The sequence below is a fragment of the Monodelphis domestica genome, chromosome 3, assembly GCF_027887165.1.
Source record: "Monodelphis domestica isolate mMonDom1 chromosome 3, mMonDom1.pri, whole genome shotgun sequence".
In the NCBI taxonomy this organism is placed as follows: Eukaryota; Metazoa; Chordata; class Mammalia; order Didelphimorphia; family Didelphidae; genus Monodelphis; species Monodelphis domestica.
Genome location: NC_077229.1, coordinates 276116805 through 276142341, shown reverse-complemented (window position 1 = coordinate 276142341; position 25537 = coordinate 276116805). Strand labels below are relative to the sequence as shown.

The following is a 25537-nucleotide window of genomic DNA, read 5'->3' as shown; positions in this document are numbered from 1 at the left end:
GCTCTTTGGTGGAGAAAATAAAAGCAAAATAAGTGAGTTTTGTCTTCTCTCTAACCTTTGTTTTCATCTTTCCACCCACCCTCAGGAGTACTATCTCTAATTTGATCTCCCCTTTCTCACCCCATATCTTTAAAGCACTTTTTGTTGTCCTTAACTTTCCTTACCATATGCTTTAGTCTCATTACTATATTACTTTGATCATCTGTATATCTCTTTAGATTATGAGTTTCCTTTGCATTCCGATGATATTTTTAAACAGTCCCCCTTTTCCTTATCTATATTTAGTTAGACTGGTAATAGGTACAGTCTGTTTTAGGGACTGCCTGGAATTATTCAGGCTTAGTATATAACTTGCTAAAGGATGATAGCTATTGAGCTAGAAGGGATTTTAGAAGCCTTATAATCTACCTTTCTTATTCTATAGATGAGGAAACTTAGGCCCGCAAAAATTAAATGACTTGCCAAAGGTTACACGGGTACTAAATGATGTGGCAGGATTAGAACCCAGATCCTTCAACTCCAAAGCCAGTGCTCTTTCCTTTATATAGCACTGTCAGTTTGTATTCTGTAAGATTAACCTGAGTTCATCTCCAGATCAACATATATATTAATTGCAAGATGAAGCATATCAAAACTTGTCTCACATTATGCAGATAGTGTTATAGGAAGAAGATGAAGAAACTTACAGGTAACGATTCTTATGTAATGAAACACTTTTAAGTTGCCTTGTCTTTATTTACTCTTATAGGTTCATTTTCTTGTTCCTCTCTTTTTTAGTTCTTTCTGAACTTTTTCTGTTTTATATATAATTTTGAAGTAGTGGAATGTCCAGAATCTGTATTGTGGTTTTGAGCCCAAGTCTTTGTTCAGGCTTTGAGATACAGGCTTTGAATTCTCTCTTTCAGCCCCTACTCACATAGGCAAATTACTCCCCAGAAGGCAGCTAGCTACTTCTCCCCTCAGGCAGGGTCCTAATAGTAATTCTGAAAATGTAGTTTGTTTTTCTGGTACAATCATTTATGAGCCACCACCAGTGTGATTTCCACTTATTATTAATTGATATCAATTAGCCAGGCAATTGATTTTAATTAAATTTAAAAATTTTTTAAATTTAAAATTAAAAAAAATATTTAATTAAAAATTGATTAATTTTTAGAAATGAATATTTACAGAGATAGAACAGTAAGACAGTTGGTATCAAACATGTCTCTAAACTGGAGGCGCTCTCTCCTATAGGTATATAACAAATCCAGGGAGAAGTGAGCTCAAGTTTATTAGAGAGCACATATGATACTGAGGTAATTGGCATAGCACTTTCTTGCTGGATGTCCTTTATTGCCTTTTGTGGGATTCTCATGAAGTTCCCCTGAGGTACATTGTAGTTTTCATCTGGGCTTCTTGTTGAGACTAGAAGCTACTTTTTCTTAGGCCATTTCAGTTTTAATTCATATATTGTCATCAGCCAGTACTATCTGGAGATACTCTTAGTATTACAGATAGAAGGCTCAGATTTTCCAATATTTTGAAGTTTATGGTGTTGTCATCCTCTGATCAGTAGAGTGGAAGGTGGGAACTGGGAGGGTAAGGCTAAAATCAAGGGTCACCCTAACCTAATAATTCCATATGAGGGGGCATCACTAGAATGTCCTCTTCTAAACTAGTTTGCTTTTATCCAAGCCCTACAGGGTATGCCTGCCTAGCCAACATAATATACTTCCTGTGTTTCTTTATTAACTTGAATCTTTGACAGATTAATGATTCAAGAGAGGTGTGGGCTTTGTTCATATCTGACAGTCTGATTGATTCAGTATCAAAAAGTCCCATATAACATGCAAAAAAACCCCAAGGGGTGTAAAGGAGGATTACACTGAGAGAAAAGGGAAGGGAGAGATAAAATGGGGTAAATATATAACATAAAGAGGCATGAAAAATTATTACAGGGAGAGTGGTGATGGACAATGCTTAAACTTTATTCTCATTGAAACTGGCGCAGAGAGGTAAAAACAAATATATTCATTGGGGTATAGAATTTTATCTTACAGAGAAGTAGAAGTGGAAAAAGACAAGGGAAGGGGGAGGTAATTGGAGGGAGAGAGAACTGGGGGGGTGATAAAAAGTAAAACATTGGTGAGGAGGAATGGAGTGAAAGGGAATAGAGCAGGATCAAAAGGGGAAAATAAGATGGAGGGCAATATAGAGTAAGTAATCATATTTGTAAATGTAAATGGAATGAACTCGCCAATAAAACAGAAGCAGATAGCAGAAAGGATTAAAAACCAGAATCCTACTATATGATGTTTACAAGAAACACTTTTGAGGCAGGGCAGCACACAAATTAATGGTAAAAGCCTGGATCAGAATTGATTATGCATCATCTAAAGTAAAAAAAACAGGAGTAGCAATCATGATATCAGACAAAGCAAAAGTAAAAATTGATCAGATTAAAAGAGATAAGGAAGGAAATTATATTCTGTTAAAGGGTACTATAAACAATGAAGTAATATCAATACTAAACATTTTTACACCAAATGGTAAAGCAATCAGATTTTTAAAGGAGCAACTAAAGCAGCTTAAGGAGGAAATAGATAGTAACACTATAGTAGTGGGAGACCTCAACCTTCCCCTATTAGAACTAGATTAATTGAACCAAAAAATAAATAATTAAGAAGTAAGGAAAATGAATGAATGAAATGTTAGAAAAATTAGAGTTAATAGATATCTGGAGAAAACTGAATAGGAATAAAAATGAATATGGCTTCTTTTCAGCAGCACATAGTACATATACAAAGATTCACCATGTACTAGGGCATAGAAATATTGCAAAAAAATGCAGAAAGGCAGAGATAATAAATACAACTTTTGAGATCACAATGTGATAAAAATTATAATTAATAAGGTTCCATGGAAAGGCAAATTTAAAAGTAATTGGAAACTAAATAATCTAATTCTTCAAACTGGTGTATCAAAAAAGAAATCATAGAAACAATTCTTGAATTCATTAAAGTGAATGACAATGAGGAGACATCATATCAAAATCTATGGGATACACCCAAAGCAGTATTCAGGGGAAAATTTCTATCTCTGAGTGCTTATAGCAACAAAATCTAGAGGGAATTGGGCTTGCAACCTAAAAAATTAGAAAAAGAACAAGTTTAAAAGCCCCAGATATGGGAGGCAGAGTCAAGATGGTGGCGTAGAAGCAGCAAAAGTTCAGACCTCTGAATACCCTTCCTTACCAATTACAAACTAAATGCTCCTAGGGGACTGAAAATCAAACCTAACAACAAGACAGAGCCAAGGAACCCTCCTGCTGGACTGAATTCAAAAGGTACGCCCCCCCAAAAGCTGGAATTTGAGAACACTCAGGATTAAGGAGAAGGCAGAAGGAAGGTCCCAGGACCCCTCCCCCCACCTGGAGCACTAAACCTCCAGAGGCAGCAGGAACCTCGGGGCGGGCAAAGGCACTTGCCCTATGGCTGGACCTTGCGGGCAGGGCTGTGCCAGGCTCAGAGCATCAAACACAGGAGGTGGGGAAGGAGCTGGAGAGGGAGTGCAGAGTGGCAGCCTGGACAGAGCGGCGGAGACCCTCCATATTGCTCTGACCTTCTAGGAGGTTTTGGCCTCAGAGCACATCCAGCCCAACCCAGCTGAACTTAATCCCATCAAAAGTCTTCAGAGGTCAGGGAAGCCCAAGCTCCAACACCCCTCCCCCATAAACTGCTGGACATTAATCCAATTAAAAGCCTCCAGAGGACAGGGAAGCTCGAACTTTCAACACCCCCCCACACACACACAGACTGCACAAAAAGATCTTCTGTCAAAGCTCAAAGAGGGGAGACTGACAGAAGCCCCCCAAACCAAAAGAATGAGAGGAGCAAGAGCACAGACAAATACAGGGAGCAAAGAAGGAGTGAATATAAGCAAACAACAGAAAAAGAAGAAATTATAATAGACAGCTTCTATACAGGCAACAAACAAAGAGCAAATGGAACAGAGGAGGAGGGATCATCAAATGATAAATCAGAAATCCCAGCAAATTGGATACAGGTTTTGTAAGAACTCAAAATGCAATTCACAACACAATTAAGAGAGGCTGAAGACAATTGGGAAAAGAACTTAAAAACTAAGATAAATCATCTGGAAACAGAAAATAGTCATCTGGAAACAGAAAAAACAGAAAGCCAAAATCAACCAGCTTGAAAATGAGGCAAAGAAGATGAAAGATGAGGCAAAGAAGATGAAAGATGAGGCAAAGGAGATGAGAGACAAGGTAAAGAGAATGAAAGATGACCTCCAAAGAAAATCAGACCAGAAAGAGAAGGATGAGCAAAAAGCCAGGGATGAAATCCAGTCTTTAAGAAACAGAATACAACAACTAGAATCAAGTGACCTCACAAGGCAGCAGGACACTCTAAAACAAAACGAAAAGAATGAAAAAACTGAGGAAAATATGAAGCATCTCATTCACAAAACAGAGGATTTAGAAAATCATTCAAGGAGAGACAATTTAAGAATCATTGGTTTAACAGAAGACCATGACAAAAGAAAAAACCTGGACATAATACTAGAGGAAATTATTCAAGAAAACTGCCCCAATATTCTAGAACAAGAGGGAAAAGTGGAGATTGAAAGAATCCACAGATCACCTCCTGTACTTAATCCCCAACTGACAACACCCAGGAATGTTATAGCCAAATTCAAGAAGTATCAGACCAAAGAAAAGATATTACAAGCTGCCAAGAAGAAGTCATTCAGATACCGTGGAATCACAATGAGGATAATACAGTATCTGGCTGCATCTGCACTGAAGGATTGAAAGGCATGGAATATGATATTCTGGAAAGCAGGGGAACTAGGTTTACAACCAAGAATCAACTACCCAGCAAAACTGACTATATTCTTATAGAGGAAAGTATGGTCATTCAACAAAATAGAAGAATTCCAAGAATTTGTAAAGAAAAGACCGGACCTGAACAGAAAATTAGATACCCAAGCACAGAACTCAAGAGAATCATCAAAAGGTAATTAAAAAAGGGGGGAAAAAGAAAAACAAAACAAAACAAAAAACACTTTCTTAAAAGAGACTCAATAAGTTAAAATATGTATCCCTATAAGGACAGAGGTCATTGGTAACTCTTAAAAACTGTTGTTATCACCTGGGCAGCTAGAAGAATTACACTTAGAGGGAATAGTGACAAACTGTATAGGATAAAATAATAAGACATAAATAGGTATATAGATATATGTGTGCATAAATACATATACATGTGCATATATATATATATAAATATATATACACAACTAGGGCTAAAAAAGAGGTTAATACTAAAAGAAATGGGAAAAGAAAACAAAAGGGGGTAAATTTATATGTCACAAAGAAGCTCATGGCGGGAGTGGGGAGAACATCAATATACTGAACAGGTAAAGATGTTGGAGATAGGAAATACGCAACTCTTACATGCATTGAAATTGACCCAAAGTGGGAAGAACAATTCAATCTATTGGGGCAGAGAATAGATTCGTGCCCTATAGAGGAGGAGAAGGGTAACAAATGGACTGGAGGGGAGGGAAGCAGTATAAGGGAGGGAGAATGTGGGGGGGTAGTTTAAAAAAGACTGAAAGGAAAATAGGGGGAGGAATAAGAAGGGATGGGGGTAGAAAGGAAGTAAAATAAGGATGGGAATTAGGGGGTCTGATTAAAAACAAACATTGGTGTAGAAGGAAATAGTGAAAAAAGAAAAGGCAGGATCAGGAGTAGAAATAAAAATGCTGGGAAATACACAGCTAGTAATCATAACTCTGAATGTGAATGGAATGAACTCACCCATAAACCACAAATGAATAGCAGAGTGGATTAGAATCCAAAACCCTACCATATGCTGTCTACAAGAAACATACATGAGGAAGGTAGATATACAAAGGGTGAAAGTAAGAGGATGGAGCCAAATCTATTGGGCATCAACTAAATACAAAGATAATAAAGAAGGCAGGAGTTGCAATCATGATATCTGACAAAGCCAAAGTAAAAATAAATCTAGTTAAAAGAGATAGAGAAGGTAATTACATCCCGATAAAAGGCAGTATAGATAATGAGGAAATATCATTACTCAACATGTGTGATGATTAAAATAGTGGGAGTCATAAACTGTGGCAGATAAAAGAGTGGTTGGCTTAAATTGTGACTGCAGAAAATATGGTTTCAAGACAGTGTCTTGTTTTAAATCAAATATAAGGTGGTCGCCAGGGAAAAATTCCCAAATATTAAATATACCCAAGTCAGCTGGGTTTTATAGAGATTTTAATTAATACAAATGAGGAATTAATGAGAGAGAGAGAGAGAGAGAGAGAGAGAGAGAGAGAGAGAGAGAGAGAGAGAGAGAGAGGGGGAGGGAGGAAATAATGAGAAAAAGGGCTAGACCAGCCTAGGCCAGCATAAGCCAGCCTACGCTGAAAACCATTAGAGAGAGATCAGTCAGTCTTTTATCCACTCACCACAAGATTTGTCTAAGCAAGATTCTAGTGTTCAGAGAGACACCAGCTGCCTCCTCTAATTCAGCTTTTCCCAGCTGAATCTCTCGAGACCTCCTTTTTGATCTCCTTTTAAAGGGAATTTTCTCCTATGTCACCTCTCCTAAGTTCTCACATCTACCAATCACAGTAGACGTTTTTTCCAAAGGACAAACCATTCTTAATTCACACCTGAGTAGACTTAAACTTTTGATTAAGTTCACACCTGAAAAAACCTCTGAGTAAGTTCTCACCTCTTTACTCCTTGTAAATTTACAAGTTGCCTGACCTTTATAGGTACTTAGTACCCTTTTGTATTAGATCTAAAAATAGGCACAGCTTAAGAACTTTTGCCTTACTATAAGTATGGGTTTAAGTATTTTTCATTGTTCAGCAAGGAATTTCTTCGCCTAAAGTATGCTTAAGTAGGGGTGGAATAGAGGTCTCACATTGCTGATCTAAGTTCCTTCATTGTTTAAAATGGGGAATGGTCTTAACCAAATCATATGAAGTAGGGTCTGAGAATTTTTAAGATTCACACATGTATGCACCAAATGACATAGCATCCAAATTTCTAAAGGAGAAACTAGTGGAGCTCAAGGATGCAAAAGAAAAATTATACTAGTGGGAGACCTGCACCTTCCTCTATCAGATTTAGATAAATCAAACCAAAAAATAAATAAGAAAGAGGTAAGATAAGTGAATGAAATGTTGGAAAAATTAGAGTTAGTAGATATGTGGAGAAAAATAAATAGGGACAAAAAGGAATACACCTTCTTTTCAGCAGTACATGGTACATTCACAAAGATTGACCATGTACTAGGTACTAGGGCATAAAAATGTTGCAAACAAGTGCAAAAGAGCAGAACAATAAATGCAACCTAATAATTAATAAGTGTACAAGAAGAGGTAAATGAAAAATTAATTGGAAATTAAATAATACAATTCTCCAAAACTGGTTAGTCAAAGAACAAATCATAGAAACAATTAATAATTTCATTGAAGAAAATGACAATGATGAAATATCCTTTCAAAACTTATGGGATGCAGCCAAAGCAGTATTCAGGGGAAATTTTATATCCTTGAGTTCATATTCATAACAATTTGGGAGGGCAGAGGTCAATGAATTGGGCATGCAAATTAAAAAACTAGAAAGTGAACAAATTAAAAATCCTCAGATGAAGATTAAATTAGAGATCCAAAAAATCAAAGCAGAAATTAATAAAATTGAAAGTTAAAGAAGTATTGATTTAATAAATAAGACTAGAAGCTGGCACTTTGAAAAAAACACAAATAAAATAGACAAATAAAATAGACTGGTCAATCTTATTTATAAAAGGAAAGAAGAAAACCAAATTGACTGTATCCAAGATGAAAAGGGAGACCTTACCTCTAATGAAGAAGAAATTAAGACAATCATTAAAAACTATTATGCCCAATTATATGGCAACAAATATGGCAATCTAGGTGATATGGATGAATACTTACAAAAATATAAATTGCCTAGACTAACAGAGGAAAAATTAGATTACCTAAGCAACCCCATATCAGAAAAAGAAATTGAACAAGCCATCAAAGAACTCCCTAAGAAAAAATCCTCAGGTCCAGATGGATTCACAAATGAATTCTATCAGACATTCAAAGAACAACTAATCCTAATATTATACAAACTATTTGACAGAATAAGCAAAGAAGGAGCTCTCCCAAATTCATTTTACAACATAAATATGGTACTCATCCCAAAACCAGGCAGGTCAAACACAGAGAAAGAAAACTATAGACCAATCTCCCTATTGACTATAGATGCAAAAATCTTAAATAGGATACTAGCAAAAAGACTCCAGCAAGTCATCACAAGGGTTATTCACTATGACCAGGTAGGATTCATGCCAGGAATGCAAGGATGGTTCAATATTAGGAAAACCATCCACATAATTGACTATATTAACAAGCAAACTGACAAAAATCACATGATTATCTCAATAGATGCAGAAAAAGCCTTTGATAAAATACAACAGCCATTCCTGTTGAAAACACTAGAAAGTATAGGAATAGAAGGGCCTTTCCTAAAAATAATAAAGAGTATATATCTAAAACCATCAGCAAACATCATCTGCAATTGGGATAAACTAGAAGCCTTCCCAATAAGATCAGGAGTGAAACAAGGATGCCCATTATCACCTCTATTATTTAACATTGTAATAGAAACATTAGCAGTAGTAATTAGAGAAGAAAAAGAAACTGAAAGTTTTAAAATTGGCAATGAGGAGACCAAGCTATCACTCTTTGCTGATGATATGATGGTCTACTTAAAGAATCCTAGAGAATCAACCAAATAGCTAGTCGAAATACTCAACAACTTTAGCAAAGTCGCAGGATACGAAATAAATCCGCATAAGTCATCAGCATTTCTATATATCTCCAACCCATTTCAGCAGCAAGAATTAGAAAGAGAAATCCCATTTAAAATCACCCTAGACAACATAAAATTCTTAGGAATCTATCTGCCAAGACAAACAAAGGAACTATATGAACACAACTGCAAATACTCTCCACACAATTAAAGCTAGATCTAAACAATTGGATAAACATTGATTGCTTAATGGTAGGACTAGCTAACATCATAAAAATGACAATCCTGCCCAAATTAATTTACTTATTTAGTGATATACCCATTGAACTACCAAAAAACATTTTTACTGAATTAGAAAAAACCATAACAAAGTTCATATGGAAGAACAAAAGATCAAGGATATGCAGGGAAATCATGAAAAAAATGCAAAGGAAGGAGGACTTGCAGTCCCAGATCTCAAACTATACTATAAAGCAGTGGTTATCAAAACAATTTGGTACTGGCTAAGGGACAAAAAGGAGGGTCAGTGGAATAGACTTGGGGTAAATTACCTCAGTAAGACAGTCTATGATAAGCCCAAAGATCCCAGTTTTTGGGACCCAAGCCCACTATTTGATAAAAACTGCTGTGAAAATTGGAAGACAGTATGGGAGAGATTAGGTTTGGATCAACATTTCACACCCTACACCAAGATAAACTCAGAATGGATGAATGACTTGAATATAAAGAAGGAAAGTATAAGTAAATTAGGTAAACACAGAATAGTATACATGTCAGGTCTTTGGGAAAGGAAGGATTTTAAGACCAAGCAAGATTTAGAAAATCACAAAACATAAAACAAATAATTTTGATTACTTTAAATTAAAAAGAGTTTGTGCAAACAAAACCAATACAACCAAAATTAGTAGGTAAGCAACAAATTGGGAAAAAAGTCTTCATAACAAAAACCTCTGACAAAGGTCTAATTACTCAAATTCATAAAGAGCTAAATCGATTGTACAAAATATCAAGCCATTCCTCAATTGAAAAATGGGCAAGGAACATGAATAGGCAATTTTCAGATAAAGAAATCAAAATTATCAATAAGCACATGAAAAAGTGTTCTAAATCTCTTATAATCAGAGAGATGCAAATCAAAACAACTCTCAGGTGTCACCTCACACCTAGCAGATTGGCTAAGATGACAGCAAAGGAAAGTAATGAATGCTGGGTGGCTAAGTTGGGACATTAAGGCATTGCTGGTGGAGTTGTGAATTGATCCAACCATTCTGGAGGGCAATTTGGAACTATGCCCAAGGGGTGCTAAAAGGCTGCCTGCCCTTTGATCCAGCCATATCACTGCTCGGTTTGTACCCCAAAGAGATAATAAGGAAAAAGACTTGTACAAAAATATTCATAGCTGCGCTCTTTGTGGTGGCCAAAAATTGGAAAACAAGGGGATGCCCTTCAATTGGGGAATGGCTGAACAAATTGTGGTATATGTTGGTGATGGAATACTATTGTGCTAAAATGAATAATAAAGTGGCAGAATTCCATGGGGACTGGAGGAACCTCCAGGAATTGATGAGAGGAGCAGAACCAGGAAAACATTGTACATAGAGACTGATTCACTGTGGTACAATTGAATGTAATAGACTTCTCCATTAGTACCAATGCAATGACCCTGAACAACCTGGAGGAATATAAGAGAAAAACCACTATCCACATCCAGAGGAAACACTATGGGAGTAAAAACACCAAAGAAAAACAACTGCTTGAATACATGGGTTGAAGGGATATCATTGAGGATGTAGACTCTAAATGAACATCCTAGTGCAAGCAACAACATGGAAATAGGTTCTGATCAAGGACACAAGTAATACCCAATGAAATTGCTCATCGGCTGCAGGAAGGGTGGATGGAGGAGAGGGAGGGAAATAAAGTGATTATTGTCACACAAAAAAATAACTAAATCAAGATAAAACTGTGAAATTCCAGGAAAAAAATCCCCAGATAAAAACTAAATTGCAAATCCTAAAAAATTAAAGGAGAAATTAATGAATTGAAAGTAAAAGAAGTAATAAATACAACTAAGAGCTGGTACTTTGAAAAAACAAATAAAACAAAGTACTGGTTAATCTAATAAAAAAAGCATCAAATTAACAATATCAAAAATAAAAAGTGATCTCACCTCTAATGAGGAAATGAAGGTAATTATTAATAACCACTTTGCCCAATTATATGGCAATAAATAAGACAACCTAGGTGAAATGGTTGAATATTGACAAAAATATAAATTGCCTAGATTTATAAAAGAGTAAATGCAATACTTAAATAATCCCATCTCAGAAAACAAAATTGAACAAGCCATCAAGGAACTCCATTAAAAAAAAATCCCAGAGCTGGATTAATTCACAATATCCTATAAAACATTTAAAGAACAACTAATTCCAATACTACACAAACTATTTTACAAAATAAGCAAAGAATGGGTCTTAAACCAAATTCTTTTCATGACACAAATATGGTTCCCAAGCTATGCAGAGTAAAAACAGAGAAAGAAAACTACAAACAAATCTCCTTAATGAATATAGATGCAAAAATCTTAAATAGAATACTAGCAAAAAGACTCCAGCAAGTGATCACAAGGGTTATTCATTATAATCAAATGGGATTTATTCCATAAATGACTGGTTTAACTTTAGGAAAACCATCCACATAATTGATCATATCACTAATTAAACCAACAGAAATCACATGATTATCTCAATAGATGCAGAAAATGCCTTTGACAAAATATAGTACCCATTCCTCTTGAAAACACTAGAAAGTATAGGAATAGAAGTGCTTTTCCTCAAAATAATAAAGTTTTTATTTAAAACCATCATCTGAAAAGGGGATAAGTTAGGAACCTTCTCGTCAAGAAAAAGAGTGAAGCAAGGATGCTTATTATCACCACTATTATTTAATATTGTAATAGAAATGCTAGTGGTAGCAATTAGAGAAGAAAAAGAAATTGAAGAGATTAAAATAAGCAGTGAGGATACTAAACTATCACTCTTTGGAAGTGACATGATGGTATAACTAGAGAATCTACTAAAAACCAACCAAAACCAACTAAAAAGTTAGTGGAAATAATTAATGACTTTAGCAAAGTTGCAGGATACAAAATAAACCCACACAATCATAAAAATCCTAACTGCTGTTTTCAATTTCAATTAACCTTTGTAATAGTTAAAGGGATTGTTGAGGATTGAAGAGGCACTAGGGAATAAGGAAAAGTTTGTAATGGAATGGAGGATTTGAAAGGATAGAGGGTATATGGATACTGGTGAGGTAAAAGGAGAGAGATAACCCCTGCTGAGAGGCTGTCTTTGAAAATTTGGGTTCCTGAGAAATGGGCCAACTATGATAGTCCAAGGGGATGTCTTTTCTATTGATTGATGTTGAAGATACCCCAGGGCAGGTAAGCACAGACACTCCTGAGGGACAAGCCTACCCCCGGCCAAGGTCGCCTGGCAGGGGTCAAATAAAGACTATGTTTGAATGGTTGTCCTTAGGTTCTGCTCCCTCTATGTCCCCCTGAAATGATAGTTATCCTCTTATCTAACTGCAGCTTATTTAATTCAAGATGAACTTAATAACAAGTTTGGATTGAGAGGGTATCAGCATTGAGGGAAATAAGGATTGCCCTATACTTTTTCCCAGATTGGGTTTGAGTCTCTCTCAGCTTTTGAGCTGAGGTCAGGCCTCACAGCCTTGTGGAGGGTTTTCTTTTATTCCTGTCTGTGCTAATCTATTCTAGCTTTCTTAAATTCAAAGTCTTTAGCAGAAGACAGCAAGAGGAAGAAAAGGTTCTGACTTTTAGAGCTGGTTGGGCCTATCTCTTTGGGCTAGAGCCCCTAAAGACAGGCCGTGCAGTTCAAACTGCTCCCCTTAAATTATTTTGTTTGATGACACAATCATAGGAATCCAAGTAGAGCACACAGTTTGGGTTAAATCCCGGAATAGAGGTACTTCTATCACGAGACAGGGAGAGAGCACTCCTTCCAGTCTGAGGGCCAGGAAAGAGTCCTCAAGAGCAACTGTCACTCTCGAAGTTGCCCCTTCCCCCACCAACTGTCGTTGCTGTCTGTATCTATACTCCAACATTCCAACTGCTATCTATTCCATCTGAGTGGCAGAAAAGCTCAAACCTTGGTTCAGTTTTCCTTTCAGCCAGCATCCATATTCCCTCTATCTCCTTCACCTCCTCCATTCCTTGTTACAAACCCTTCTTTATTCCCTGGTACCTCTTCAATTCTCAATAATTCCTTTAACTATTACAGTTTTCCTTTCCACACCTTGGACTCCTAAGCTTATAGTAGAACGCCAGGAGTTGTCAGATAGATTGTTCTTTCCCCTTTACATAAGCTAAAATAGTGCTGTCTCTGAAAAACTATGACTATTCATTCCAAGTCTTAAAAGCAAATCCATGTTAAAATTTCAGCTGAATGTATTTATAGATCCATGACCATTTTGCAGGAAATATGAATAAATGAAAAACTTTCAGGATTTTGTTTTTATTTGGACTTTCTAAGATATGAAGCTTTATATGTATTATGTATTTATTTTTAACTTAGAGGATTTTGTTTGATATACTAGATGAGGGATGTTAAGTAGCATTTTAAGTACTTGTCTTGAACAAGAAGGTTAAGTATTAACTATATACTGTTTAGAACAGAATGCTGGTTTTATTTATTTTACTTCAAGTGCTACCTATGTTTTTTAGTGTTTTGAGTTAGTGAAACTGACTTATTTATAAAGTTGGTAATAAGAATTCCTTCTTGATGAAAATAGATAATTCTACCTTCTTAAGAGGGCTTACAAAAATATTCATGGATATGTAAATGCTTTGGGACCAAGTGTAATCTCTGGGTAATTTATATATCTTTTTCTCTGTAGCTGACTGGTAAGTGTAAAACATATGAATGTTTTATTATAGAAATCATCCTTTAAATTCCAAGCTCAATTTAATTCAGCAAGCATTTGTTAAGTGCTTAAAATATGCCAGGCACTTTGATAGATACTGTGGTTTCAAGATGAAAAATTAAAGTCCTGGTCCTCAAAGAGTTTTCATTCTACTGGAGAGTAATATGTGCTTGGGTAAGTAGATACAAAATACATACAGTTTAAAGTGATTTAGAGGTGATGAAAAACACTAAGAACTGGAGATATCAGGAATGGTTTAATGTATGAATTTTGAGCTGAATTTTGAAGGGAACTAAGTATTCTAATAATTCTCAGTAAGGACTCAAGAGCATCTCAGACTTGGGCATCAGTCTGTACAAAGGCACAGGGGCTAGATATGAAACGTGTTTGAGGAAAAACAAGAAGGCTTATTTGACAGCAATGATGTCAAGGGATGAGTGCATGAGGGGAAGGAATAAGAAATTGTACTTTAACTATACTTAAGGTTTTTTTGTGTCCAATAGAGGAGTTTATATTTTGTCTTAAAAACAATTATGAGAAATTGTAACTTCCTCAGATATTACTTAAGGAGAAGAGAAACATGATCTAATTTGTACTTCAGGAATATGTTTGGTAGCTTTGAGGAAGGAAAGAGGAGTCAGGAAGACCTGTAATTGTTGTGGGTAGTTCATGTTACATTTTGTAAGAAAAATGAATACATCAAAACTTCCAGGATTTTGGTTTGATTTGAACTTTCTAAAGTAGGAAATTTTATATGTATTGTCTTTTCTTTTTAAAAAATGCTTATAAAATCTTGTTTGAGATACTGGTTGAGAGGTATGGAGTGAGTGAAGAGAAGAGCATGGGTGTGAAATGTGTTATTTACAAGGCATGGCAATAAATTTACCACTGGGAGAATGAAAGAGCAAGGGTGACTCCAAGATTGTGAACCTGGGATACTAGATGAATAGTGATGCTCTATAGAAATGGGAAATTAGTGGAGGAGGGCTTAGGGAAAATGATAATGAGTTACTTTTCATACATGTTGCATTTAAGATACTTATGGGACCTGAGCTCAGGTGATCAAGGATGAACTTGGGAGCAAAATGATAGTCAGATTTGGGAATTTTCTGCATAGTTTTGCTATTCACCTAGCTCAGGCTGCCATCTCTGAATCTTCCTTTCTCCCCCATTAGAATGTAATTTATTTGAAGGCAAAGACTGTTTTTGCCTTTTATTTGTGTCTCTAGGGTTGATTTCTGGGATATAGTAAATAATGAATCGTCCTTGATTGGTACTTTGATGTCAGAATTCCACTTGTCTAAAACAGGAAGGAGTTCCCAACTGGGCTATGTGTAGATTGAGAGGATATGTCAAACTTGACATCACCTTTCCCTCTAACCCCTCTCTTTTTCTTAACTTTAACATTTCACCTAAACTGGCAACCCAGGGGTTATCCTTTGATTCTTACTCTGTCTCACTCTCCCATATTCAAACTGTTGACAAGTATTGTTGATTCTTTCTTCTTAAACTTTGATCTACACACTTCTTTCTCTACTCTGACATTTCTACCACCATGCTGCAGGCTTTTAGCACCTAATGCTTGGACTATTGCAGTAACCTACTCTAGTCTATCCTCCACTAAGCTGTCACAGCCAGAGGCAGTTGGATGACTAGAGTGATGGACTGGAGTCAGGAATACTTCAATTCAAATCCAGCCTCAGACACATACTAGCTATATGTGATCCTGAGCAAGTGATTAAACTTCTTACATCTCAGTTTCATCATCTATGAAATGGAAATAACATTAGCACCTACCTCAGGATTGTTGTATGAATAAAACAGCGTAATATTTAAATAAGGCACTTTATAAATGCTTGCTGTTTTATTATTGAAGTAAAATTTCTTTGTAAAATATTTTGGACTGTGTCACCCTCTTTTCCATACATTCTGGTTGTTCCTTATTACCTCCAGGATCAATCATAAAATCTTCTGTTTGGCTTTTCAAAACCCTTTACTAGCTTTATAGCCTTCTTATACCTTACTCCATTCTAAAGCCTGGTGATGATGACTTCCATATTATTCTTAACAAAGTACAAACCATCACTGGATTCTGTGCATTTACTTTTAGAAGATATATATGTTTATATATACATATATAAACATAACTATAAAACACTTTTCACACAATTAAAACTAGATCTAAATAACTGGAAAAAACATTAATTGCTTATGAGTACGAAGACCTAAGATAATAAAAGTTCTAATTCTACCCAAATCAATCTAATTATTCAGTGCCATACTTATCAAACTACCAAAAAACTTTTTTATAGAATAAAAAAAAATTATAACAAAGTTCATGAGATCAAGAATATCAAGGAAAATACTGAAAAAAAGATGTGAAGGATGGGGGCATACTAGTACTGTAAAAATTAAAATTAGTCTCTAGTAATAGAAATATATTTTATGAGTTTTATTAAGGATTATTAGAAATCAAGGAATAAAGAAAATACAAACAAGAAAACCAAGTGCCTAGGGCTTATTAGCCCATTCAAACCCCCCACACTTAGCTTACTCACAATATCCTTACAAATGGAAGAGCTCGAAGTAGGCGTTGCTGCCAGTTAAATATTCCTTGTGATCTCACCCAGGTGGAGACTCAGGTGAGATTATAGGGAATTCTGGGAAATACCAAGGACTTCTTGGGATTGAAGTCTAGGGTTCAAATCTCCATTTTAAATACCCCCCTGAGGCCCAAGGAAGACTAGTCTCTCTGCTGGGTCTTGTAAACAAGCCAACTTTGAAATTACAATAATTTTAGGATAAGAGGAAAAGAGAACAAAACAAATAATTGCTAGACTCATTGAAAAAAAGCCAGTTAGGGGGCAGTCCCCTTTGGCATGAAAGTATACATAAAAACACCACACAGTTCAGATCACCACATCCCAAAATTCACTCTGGATCTTCTTGTGTGGTCTGTGGAGGCATCTTCATGGTGTCTTCTCCAAACAGTTCAGTTTCTGGATTCAGAGAGGTAGCCTGTTTCTTAACCTAAAATTACTCTCTCAAGGAATTTAAACGTTGCAATTTAAAATAATAATATTTTTACATTCCTCCCCTTGAAGAGGGTGATTGAAAAAACACAGGGATCATTTAGGGATGCATGACTGAGTTATGAGGTATATGAATCAATTGGCAAGAGAAATTAAAAAACATCAGAAAAATCCAAATAAAAAAAGATAATTTCTGGGTGAAATATAGACTATCAAAGTCTTATGTGTATTGGGTCCTTGAATCAGGGCCCAATTAAAATGATCTAAGCAATGATACATTTACCCAGTCAGTAACCAGGACTACAGAAAGTTGCCACATTATGAAAGACAGAATAGGAACTAGATTATAGGAGCCAGGTAGGAGCCACATTTTGGTACTTGTCTGTAAGTATTTTCATGAAGAGTGTGGATACAAGGAAGGCCTACATCTTAACGTATGTTAAGCATTGCAACCTCGAGTCTTACACTAGGTTCAATGAGTCTAGCAATTATTTGTTTTGTTCTCTTTTCCTCTTATCCTAAAATTATTGTAATTTCAAAGTTGGCTTGTTTACAAGACCCAGCAGAGAGACTAGTCTTCCTTGGGCCTCAGGGGGGTATTTAAAATGGAGATTTGAACCCTAGACTTCAATCCCAAGAAGTCCTTGGTATTTCCCTTTGTATTGGCTTAGAATTTTCATCAACCCCATTGGGATTGGTTTCTTCTTTTTTGACCTGTGTGCTTTTTTGGCACAATTCAGGTTTAGCTTTGTGCTTCTTTGGCCCTGTGCAATGGCTCTTTTCTATATCATGTCTTGGAATCAGACAGAATCATTAAGCAAAGTCCCATAATTTTCCTTAAACAATTAGTGGCATCATTTTTACAGTCAAGCTTTTGGGGCATGTATTGATGTTATAGCAATTTTAAACTTATATTACTGCAAATCAGAAAAGTTAAAGAAAATTTTAATACTAGTGACATGTGCTTCAAATATAAAAGAGAAAAAATAAAAAACCGTATAGTTTTATATATTTATATGCATATTTATAAAAACTGAAATAGTATATTGCATATGAAAGCAAAATATAATAATAAAAATATTTTAAATTCAAAAATATATCTTATAATCATTGACACACTATGTCAGCTAAGGAAATGTAGAATACAAGGTTTCTCACCAAAATGAGATCCATTTCCTCTTCTTACCTGGCCATGATCCACTGTGAGTACAAGCAAATGAATTTCACAAGGTAACAGTTTCTTTATAAAGAACAGTAGTACAAATATGTAGGTATCAATATCCCCAAAATTCTCAATAGCCCAATTAATTACAATAGCAAACAAAAACCACTATCATTTTTTACATGAGTCTGCTGTATGACATTTAAAGAAAATGGATACTTGTCACAAGTTTTTAGGTGTAGCAATGTTTCAACCTTGGCAAACATATTTTTAAACAAAGTAAAACTTATTTGGGTCTAGAACATCATCAAGAAATCTAGATATCATTAAAAAATGTGGCATAGGAGTCTTGGAAAAACCCAAACCTCTGTACTGTTGTTGTTGGGTAAAATGAACTGAAGAGTTATAAATGAGAGAGATGTTCCTGTTTTGGGAGTCAGGGATACCATGCCCTGGGATTAACTTCCCATGTCCTTTGGTATGAGACTGTGATGTCCCATCCATTCACATTTTTATAAATTTGGGAGGTGGGGATTATAATTGTGTTTTACTTCAGCTACCAAAATGGACCTTATCAGAGTTGTTGAAAAAAATATAAAAATCATATCTGAAAGACCCCCTTAAAATCAATTTGAGATATTTAGCTCATTAGATTTTCCAAAGGTTGTTATATAATTTTAACTAGTTTTTATAAAGTCCATCCATCCTCTATGTGAGAATTTACAAAGTCAAAAATAGAAAAAAGCTGTTTTTATACAGGCTTATTCAATAATATCTTTTCAGTGTTGTTATAGGGGGAAAACAACAGAATATAACAGTAGTTAAAACCAAGTATTTTTTATAAAGAACAGTGTAACAGAATAGTAATGAATGCATTAATATATGAACTTAAAACCAACAAAATTAAATCTTAAACAAAACAATCAGCAAAATGCAATAAAATATAGAGGTTTTTTATAAGTCTGAAATACCTTAAAAATATAACCTCCAGTCTCTTTAAAGTTCATTTTTTAAAAATTCATTTAGATACCTATTGGCAGAAGGCAGAAGATTGGTAAGGGGTAGGCAATGGGGTTCAAATGACTTGCCCAGAGTCACACAGCCAGGAAGTGTCTGAGGCCAGATTAGAACCCAGGACCTCCCATCTCTAGGCTTGGCTCTCAATCCACTGAGCCACTGAGCTGCTCCCCTATAGTGAGGGTGGGTTTTAGGAATCTCAAATTTAGCAAAAAAGTTGCAGGGAGATGAAATTCTCTCCTGAATCTCAGGTGAGATAAATAAAAGGCCAGTGCACTCAAAAGATATTCTTTGAAATATGCCCATGTTTGTAATCAACTTCCTATTTGGAAAAGTCTTTTCCTTCTCCTTGTTGTCCCCCCCCCTTCCCCCAGTCCCCTGCTCTGTGGAGGCTAATTGTAGCTTAAGGAAAGATCACCCCTGTTTTTACCATCTGGTTTTTGATTCCGAAGACAGAAGGGGCAGCTACCAGCAGCCTGAGTCCTGGGGCTGGGCCGGGGTGATCTGGCTTGGAGGCTGGAGATCATCTGGGGCAGGGTGGGGCAGGACCGGGAGAGCGATCTTGGTCAAGAAGGTCAGGAGGAGCTCAAGAATCAGCTTTGCTGAAAAGCCTTGGAAAAACGTGGCTTAAAAAACATTATCTAAGCTATCTTTTAAAAAAAAAATTGAGAAATTCTCATCCAAATCTTGTGGTTGACATAACTGTAAAAATTAAATTAGTCTCTAGTAATAGAAATATTGTATTTTATGAAGTTTATTAAGGATTATTAGTAATCAAGGAATAAAGAAAATACAAACAAGAAAGCCCATTCAAAACCCTGTGCTTAGCTTACTCACTACATCCTTGCAGATGGAAGAGCGCGAAGTAGGCGTTGCTGCTAGTTAAATACTCCTTGTGATCTCGCTCAGGTGGAGACTCAGGTGAGATCATAGGGAATTCTGGGGAATACCAAGGACTTCTTGGGATTGAAGTCTAGAGTTCAAATCTCCATTTTACAAAACCAGATCTTAAACTGTACTGTAAAGCAGTGGTCATCTAAGAAACATAAGGGTAGATCAATGGAATAAACTAAGGATAATTGATCTCAGCACACTTGTATTCAATAAACCCAAAGATCTCAGCTTTTGGAACAAGAGCTCACTCTTTGACAAAAATTGCTGGGAATATTGGAAAACAGTATGGGAAAAATTAGGTTTAGATGAACATATTATACCCAAAACAAGATAAATTTAAAAAGAATAAATGACTTAAATATAAAGAATGAAGTCATAAACAAATTGGGTGAACATAGAATAGTATACCTGTCATATCTGTGGGAAAGGAAGGAATTGATGACCAAGCAAGAGATAGAGAACATTTCAAAATGTAAAATGAATGACTTTGATTACATTAGATTAAAATTTTTGTACAAAAAAACAATCAAAATGAGAAGAAAAGCAATAAACTGAGAAAATATTTTATAAAAAACTCTCTGACAAAGGTTTAATTTCTGAAATATATAAGGAACTAAGTCAATTTTATGAAAAAAATCAAGCCATTCCCCAATCAACAAATGGTCAAGGGACATGAACCGGCAGTTTTCACAGTATGAGATAAAAACCATCAATTAGCACATGAAAAAGTGTTCTAAATCCCTCCTGTTTAGGGAGATGCAAATTAAAACAACTCTGAGGCACCACCTTACACCTGGCCAATATGACAGCAAAGGAAAGTGATAAATATTGGAAGGGATCGGGCAAAATTGGAACTCTAATACACTGCTGTTGTAGTTGTGAATTGGTCCAACCATTCTGGAAAGCAGTTTGGAACTATGCACAAAGGGCTTTAAAGACTGTTGGGTTTGTACCCTTAAAAAGATAATAAGGAAAAAGATTCATACAAAAAATTTATTGCCACACTCTTTGTCGTGGCAAAAAAATGAAAAATGAGCAGGTGTCCATCGATTAGGGAATGACTGAACAAATTGTGGTATCTGATGGTGATGGAATACTATTGTGCTAAAAGGAATAACGAACAGGAAGAATTCCGTGTGAACTGGAATAACCTCCAGGAATTGATGCAGAGCAAAAGGAGAAGAACCAGGAGAAAATTGTACACAGAAAGTGCAAATCGTGGCACAAATGTAACAGACTTTTCTACTAGCATCAATGCAATGATTCAGGACAATTCAGAGGAACTTATGAGAAAGAATGCTATCCACATCCAGAGAAAGAACTGTGGGAACAGAAATGTAGAAGAAATACATATGATCGATCACATAGTTTGATGGGGATGTGATTGGGGTTTTGATGTTAAAAGATCACTCTACTGCAAATATGAATAACATGGAAATGGGTTTTAAATAATGATATCAGCTCTGGGAGAGGGGAGGGAACAGGAGTGGGAAAAATCATGAATCTTATAACCATGGAAAAATATTCTAAATAAAAAACAAAGATAGATAGATAGATTTATTCAATGAGCAAAAATCATCTTCTCCTACTACAACTTTCACTCCCACCCCAAATGAGTTAAAAAGAAAAAGCTCATGTTACACTCACACAAAACAAATTTCCCCCTTAGCCATGTCTGAGGAGAAAAAAAAGTCTTATTCTACACTGAGTCCTTTATCTCTTTATTTGGAGGTAGGTTACATATTGGTCAATAAAATTATGATGATAAGAGGCCCTAATTCTTTCAAAGTTGTTTTCTTTACCATATTTGTCAGTGTATAAAAATTGTTTTTCTCATCACTTTATTTTGAATTATCTCTTACACTTGTCAGGAGAGTGATTTAGGGGATGGGACCAGATGGATAGGTTTGGGCCAGTATCAGAAGATTAACAGGTTTGGGAAAGCCAACAGAACCCAGTACAGGCAGAGCCTGAGTCTAAGATGACATACACAGACCACTCAATAGCAGGGTTGGATGCTGGATTTATTAAACAAGGAAATGTAAAATGGGAATTTGGAATAACCAAACTACCAAACTACCAAAAAACCCCAGATCTAAATAGCTCTTCACAGAGATTTTTCCTACTCTAATCCTCCCTAACTGCCTAGTCCCTTATCTTGGTTAAATTAAACTACGCCCCCCCCCCCCCAGCTGGTTTTAAGGAATGGGTCTGTATAAGCCTAATAGGGGCCAGGGAAGGTCTTAGATCCAAAAGGACCTGGGCCTGGTCTCATAATCAGATGCCAGATGGTTCAGGATCACCAGGAACTGCAGTAGATAAAACAGCTCAGCAAACAAGTATCAGGGCAGCTGGACAGCAAGACAGAATAGGGAATTCAGTTGTAGGATAGGGTAGTTATCAGCCACTAAGGAAAAGCAGCCTGTCTCTCCAGGTCAAAACTAGAGAAAGACCCCCTAAACCACAGTTAACTGTCTCTCCCTTACTTTCCCACTCTAGAATTCTCTCCCTGTTAGTCTCATGCCTCTGCAAAATTGCTCTAACCCTCTCTTCCTTATCACACAATATAACAGTATTCTATCATATTTACACGTCATAACTTGTTCAACCATTCCCCAGTTGATGGGTACCTCCTCAGATTCTCATTTTTGTCACCTCAAAAAAGAGCTCTTAAATATTTTTGTACATTCTTTAGAGTTTGTTTTGTTTAGGATTATCTCTCATTTAATTTAGCCTCCCTTTAGTTCTCTTTCTCTTCTTTACCAAATGAAATAATTCTGTACCCAACTGTGTGCATGTATGTATTCTTTCCTCTGACCAGTTCAGATGGAAGGGAGGGCTTGGGTCAACTGTTCCTCACTACCCCCTTCACCTTGCTTCTATAGGTACCTACCTGTACTCCCTCATTATGTGAGAAAAGTTTCTCTAACTTTGCTTTCCCTTCATTCTTCCAGTCCTATGTGTTCCTCTTCCTTTCTAGTTCCCTTTTTCTCCTAAGATCATATAGACATAACAGAACTACTCCCAGGCTTTGCAAAATTAGACTCCTTTTAACCCTGATGATAGATTTTTGAGGAAATACATATTATTGTCTCCCTATATAATAATATAAAAAGTTTATCTTTGTTTAGTCCTAAATGATGTTGGTCATATTTACTTTTTAATATTTCTCTTGGTTCCTAGATTTCATGTTTGAACTTAAAGTTTCTGTGTAGCTCCAGTCTCTATAGGAATGCTTGAAAATCCTCTATTTCATTAAAGATAAATTCCCCCACTCCTCTCTCCTTTAGTTTTATGGACTAAGTGATTCTTGGTGTCAAACCTATATTCTTTGCCTTCTGAAATATCACATTCTAAACTTTCTTTCCTTTTTCTTTTTTAAAAAACTTATTTAGAATATTTTTCCATGGTTACATGATTCATGATTTTTCCCATCCCCTTCCCTTTCCCCCTCCAAAGCTAATGAGAAGTTCCACTGTATTTTACATATATCTTTATTCAAAACCTATTTCCATGTTATTCATATTTGCAGTAGAGTGATCAATTAAAGTCAACATCCCCAATCATACCCCCATTGAACCATGTGATCAATCAAAATATTTTTCTTCTGTGTTTCTGCTCCCACAGTTCTTTCTCTGGATGTGGATGGTGTTCTTTCTCATAAGTTCCTTAGGACTGTCCTGGATCACTGCATTGCTGCTAGTAGAGAAGTCCATTACATTCGATTGTACCACAGTGAATCAGTCTCTGTGTACAATGTTCTCCTGGTTCTGCTCCTTCTTCTCTGCATCAATTCCTGGAGGTCATTCCAGTGCATATGGAATTCCTCCAGTTCATTATTCCTTTCATTACAGTAATATTCCATCACCATCTGATACCATAAACTCTCCTTTCCTTTATACTGTAGCTTCCCAATTGACTGTAATCATGACTGTGGATTCTTGGTACCTAAATTCTTTCTTTTTGCCTGCTTGTATTTTGTTTTTTGACTTCTGGATTTTGACTATAATATTACTAGGAATTTTTATTTTGAGGTTTCAGAAGATCATTTGTGAATCCTTTCCATTTCTATTTTGCCTTCTAGTTGTAATAGGTATAAACAGTTTTCTTTGAAGATTTCTGTAAATATGTCTAGGTTTATTTTTTGGTCATGCCTTCTAAGTAACCTTTGATTCTTAAATATCTTCTCCTTAAACTGCTTTCTAAAGTTGTTTTTGCTATAAAAGACCCTATATCTTCTATATTTTCAGCCATTTGGCCTTTAATATTTCTTCTTGTCTCTTGGTGTCATTGGCTTCAATTTGATCTGGTCAACATTTTCAGGAAGTAAAGGCTTTGTGCCTCTCATGTCAAACTGTTAATTTCATTGCCAGGTCTTTCTTCCATAGCTCTCATTTCTTTTCTGTTTTTTTCCTTTAGCAGTCTCACTTCACTTAAAAAAAGTATTAAAACAAATTTTTTTTGACTCCTCATCTTTTCTAGGAATTCTTGTTGAATTTCTACACAGGCTATATTTTTCTTTGAGGCATTTTGCTTATGAATGTTTTAAAAATCATTCTCTTCTGTTTTTGTGTCTTTAGTATTCTTGTCTCCATAACAGCTAATGATAGTGGAATTCTTTTTTTGTTTGTTTCCTTATTCTTCGATCCCTGGAGTTCTCTCAGGGACTCTCCTAGTTGCCCTGACTTTGGATTAGATATTAGGACTAAACTCCACATACTTATGGAGGGAATGTCTGGGTTTATCCTGTTGCTTCTCTTTTGGGGTATTAAATATTGTGTTATTCCAGGCTTTGGGGGACAACTCAGGATAGGGACCTGAAAGCTTTCAGTCTCAAAGGGGTCTGATGAGTCTAATCTAGAACAAAATTTAATTGATGCCTGAAAGTTCCCAGCTTGGGTTTAAGTCTCAGCAAGAGCAGACCTCTGATGGTTTCAGGCAACCACAAAGTTCTGCTGATTCAGAGCTATTGTGTGGTCCAAAGTGACTGTACTGCAAGTTTCTATTTAGTCTAAGATTCCTGCCTTAGTTATTACTCTGTAAGCTTTAGATTGAATTAGAAGTTGGAAGTGAGTTCCTGCTAGCATGGTCTTAGTTATATCTCTGCTAACTTGTTTCTAAACTTGCTCCTTTCTTATCACTTGATATGTTTCTTTAGAATAGGGGTGACTTACATTGCTTTTGTTACACATGTGCATACAGGAACACATTCACACAATTCATTTCACATAAAAAGAATTTAAATGTCTTATTTATACATGCAAACAATTTCGTTATTTAGTTGAGCTAGGGAATTATTACAATGAAATCAGTTATACTACCCATGTGATCAGATTGGCTATGCATAATAAATGTATTCAGAAATACTGTCTATACTGCATTATCTTTATACCTCAGAACCAAAAGTTCTATAATAGCAAGACAGTCTTAATAATAACTAAGAATAATTTCTTTACTTTTTTTTAAAAGGAATTGGTAATGCTTCTCTTAGAACATAATGCTGATGCTGTTGTTGTGAATGGGAGTGGACAGACAGCAAAAGAAGTTACTCATGACAAAGAAATAAGAAGCATGCTTGAAGGTAATAAAATCTTTCCTGTAAATATAGTATCTGTGGCTGAG

At 35.8% G+C, this 25537-nt stretch overlaps 1 protein-coding gene across 6 annotated transcripts in view; it reads left to right on the top strand.

Annotated features, from left to right (window-relative positions):
* The window catches only part of OSBPL1A (oxysterol binding protein like 1A), a 333490-nt gene that overhangs the window by 51638 nt on the left and 256315 nt on the right, over nucleotides 1-25537 (top strand). For all 6 annotated transcript variants that reach the window (XM_007487597.3, XM_056823805.1, XM_001362403.4 and 3 more), the window contains one exon: nucleotides 25385-25496. In XM_007487597.3, the coding sequence (XP_007487659.1) occupies nucleotides 25385-25496 (112 nt within the window). The remainder of the gene's footprint in view (nucleotides 1-25384; nucleotides 25497-25537) is intronic.